The 2,917-nt window shown below is 49.8% G+C and overlaps 1 protein-coding gene across 1 annotated transcript in view; it reads left to right on the forward strand.

Annotated features, from left to right (window-relative positions):
* Positions 1-1,575: 1,575 nt before the first annotated feature.
* Positions 1,576-2,917, forward strand: part of drap1 (DR1-associated protein 1 (negative cofactor 2 alpha)) — a 12,949-nt gene continuing 11,607 nt past the window's right edge. Inside the window, exon 1 of the mRNA XM_043682646.1 lies at positions 1,576-1,679. Within this exon, the coding sequence (XP_043538581.1) occupies positions 1,625-1,679 (55 nt within the window). The 5' untranslated portion in view covers positions 1,576-1,624. The remainder of the gene's footprint in view (positions 1,680-2,917) is intronic.

Raw genomic sequence — 2,917 nt, forward strand, 5'->3', positions numbered from 1 at the left:
GTGATGTTGTGGATGACACCAAAATTGGTGGGAGAGTGGGCAGTGAAGAAGGTTATCTTGGATTATAAAGAGATCTTGATCAATTGGGTCAATGGTTGAGGAGGGGCCGATGGAGTTTAATTTGGATACATGAAAGATATTGGTAAAACAAAAAAGGACACGGCTTATACAATTCAAAGTAGAGCCGTGATAGTGTTGTGGAACAGAGCAATCTAGGGATTCAGGTACATAATTCTTTTGAAGTTTGCATCACATATAGATAGGGTGGTTAAGGAGGTGTTGCGACGACATGTTGAGGTTGTGCAGGACGTTGGTAAGGCCTCTTCTGGAGTACTGTGTCCACCTGTGGTCTCTCTGTTACAGGAAGGATATTGTCAAACTGGCAGAGGGTTCAGAAGAGGGAGAACAGTGAGGACTGCAGATGCTGGAGCTCAGAGTCACGAGTGTGGTGCTGGAAAAGCACAAGCAGTATCCGAGGAGCAGGAGAATCGACGTTTCAGGCTGTAGGGTTCAGGGTTGAGAAGTGATTTTTCAGGATGTTGCCGGGAATGGACGGTTTGGGTTATATGGAGAGGTTGGGACTATTTTGAGAGGTGACCTTGTCGAGGCGCATAAAATCATGAGGGGTATTGATAAAGTGAGTGGCGATGTCGTTTTCCTGGGGCGGGGTGGGGGAATGCTTTCAATATTAGGGGGTATATTTTTAATGTGAGAGAAGAAAGATTTAAAAAATACATGAGGGGCAATTTACTGTACACAATGATTTTTGTGGAGAAATCCTCCTGAGGATGTGGCGGATGGGGTCCAGTTTCACTGTTTAAAAGACAGTTGGATAAGGACATGAACAGGGAAAGGTTTGGTGGGATATCATTCAGGAGCAGGCAGGTGGGGCTAGTTTAGTCTGGGAGCAGGGACTGGTTGGATCTAAGGGTCTGTTTCCATGCTGTCTGACTCTATCGCTCTGTAACATTTAAAAGGCATCTGGATGGGTACATGCATTGGAAGGTTAGAGAGGGAAGTGGGCTAAATGCTGGCAAATGGGAATAGACTAATTTAGGATATCTGGTCAGCATGGACGAGTTGGACCGAAAGGTCTGTTTCTGTGCTTAATGACTGTAGACGGGGTGGTGTAGAACTGGGAGGATCTGGGGAGGAAGAATTAAGGGCTGGCAGGACTCGGAGTGAGGAGGTTGGGGCGAGGGTGTGGTGGTGGATTGGGGGTCTGGAGGACCTAGAGGGTTGAGGGGGTGGGGGTAATGGGAGTTGATGGATGGTGTCAAGAATGACATGGGAGTAGGGAGGCTTGGACCCTTGGAGGGCACTGGGCGATTGGAGACTGGGAGGACCCTTTTCACTGCTGGGAGAATGAGGGCAAGGAGGAGCAGTGAGGTTATACAGCAAGGTTAGAGGGAGTGGTGGAGGGACAGAGAGGTGGACAGACAGGGAGACTCAGCGGGACCAGAGAGACAGGTGAGTCTGGGCGATGGAAGGCTGTAGGAGCTGAGGGAGCACTGAGGGGTGTGTGTGTGTGTGTCAGTGTCAGACAGTGACCGTGCAATCGAGCTGTCTGGGTGGCTGTTGACTCTCTGCTCTGATTGAATCGCAGGCCAGAATAAAGAAAATAATGCAGACCGATGAGGAGATCGGAAAGGTTGCTGCTGCTGTTCCAGTGATAATCTGTATCCTTCAAGCCCTGAATCCTCCCTCCTATTTCTGAGAGGGAAAGTGCAAGGTGGTGGTGGCACACTCCCGTGGTGAACTGGGCTTGGTGTTGGTTTGATTCCCTCTGTCCGGTTCTGCGGCAGAGGCTCCTTGCGGTGACTTTGCAGATGACCCAAAGCTGGAAGGAGAGCACATTATGAAGCTGACATAAAGGAGGCTGGAGGTTGAGTTGGTGGAGAGAGTGGGCTAAAATCGGGCAGGCAGAGTGTAACGTAGGAAAATTTACCATGCACATTGGCAGGAAGCATGGAAAAAGCAGGGTATTACTTAGTCGGAGAATGAGTGAAGTCCCGGGGCAGAGAGATCGAGGTGTGCAAATTGCAAAAGGTTAGTTTGCCATTGTAATTAAGAAAGCTAATCAGGAGAGATTGATCATAAAACTAACAGCTTCAGGGCATTGGGAAGACCATAAAAAAAGGAGTAGGCCATTCAGCCCCTCAATGCCTGATCCACATTGTTCTTAATCCTGAGGATGGAGGCTTCGCTGACTAGGCCAGCACTCACTGCCCCATCCCCAGATGGCAGTTAAGAGGCATAGGTTTAGGGTGAGAGGGGAAAGATATAAAACAGACCTAAGGGGCAACTTTTTCACCCTGAGGGTGGTAAGTGTATGGAATGAGCTGCCAGAGGAAGTGGTGGAGGCTGGTACAATTGCAACATTTAAGAGGCATTTGGGTGGGTATATGAACAGGAAGGGTTTGGAAGGATATGGACCGGGTGCTGGCAGGTGGGACTAGATTAGGTTGGGATACCAGGTCGGGTTGGAGCGAAGGGTCTGTTTCCATGCTGTACATCTCTATGACTGTATGGGTCTGGAGTCAGGTGCTGGCCAGGCCAGGTGAGAACAACTGATTCCGTCCCTATTTGTCTTTTATCAATGACAATTGACAGTGGCCTCCCCAGTCACCAATGAGCTCACTTTAAATTCATTTTTTTGTAAAAATTGAATTCATGTTTCCCATCTGCAGGATTTGAACCTGTGAGCATTAGCCTGAGTTTCTAGAGAAACCCACTCTTTCGCTCGCTCTTTTGCACTCTCTCTCTCGCCCACTGTCTCGCCCACTCTCTCGCCCACTCTCTCGCCCACGCTCTCGCCCACTCTCTCGCCCACGCTCTCGCCCACTCTCTCGCCCACTCTCTCGCCCACGCTCTCGCCCACTCTCTCGCCCACGCTCTCGCCCACTCTCTCGCCCAC

This window comes from Chiloscyllium plagiosum, chromosome 45 (genome assembly GCF_004010195.1).
Source record: "Chiloscyllium plagiosum isolate BGI_BamShark_2017 chromosome 45, ASM401019v2, whole genome shotgun sequence".
Classification (NCBI taxonomy): domain Eukaryota; kingdom Metazoa; phylum Chordata; class Chondrichthyes; order Orectolobiformes; family Hemiscylliidae; genus Chiloscyllium; species Chiloscyllium plagiosum.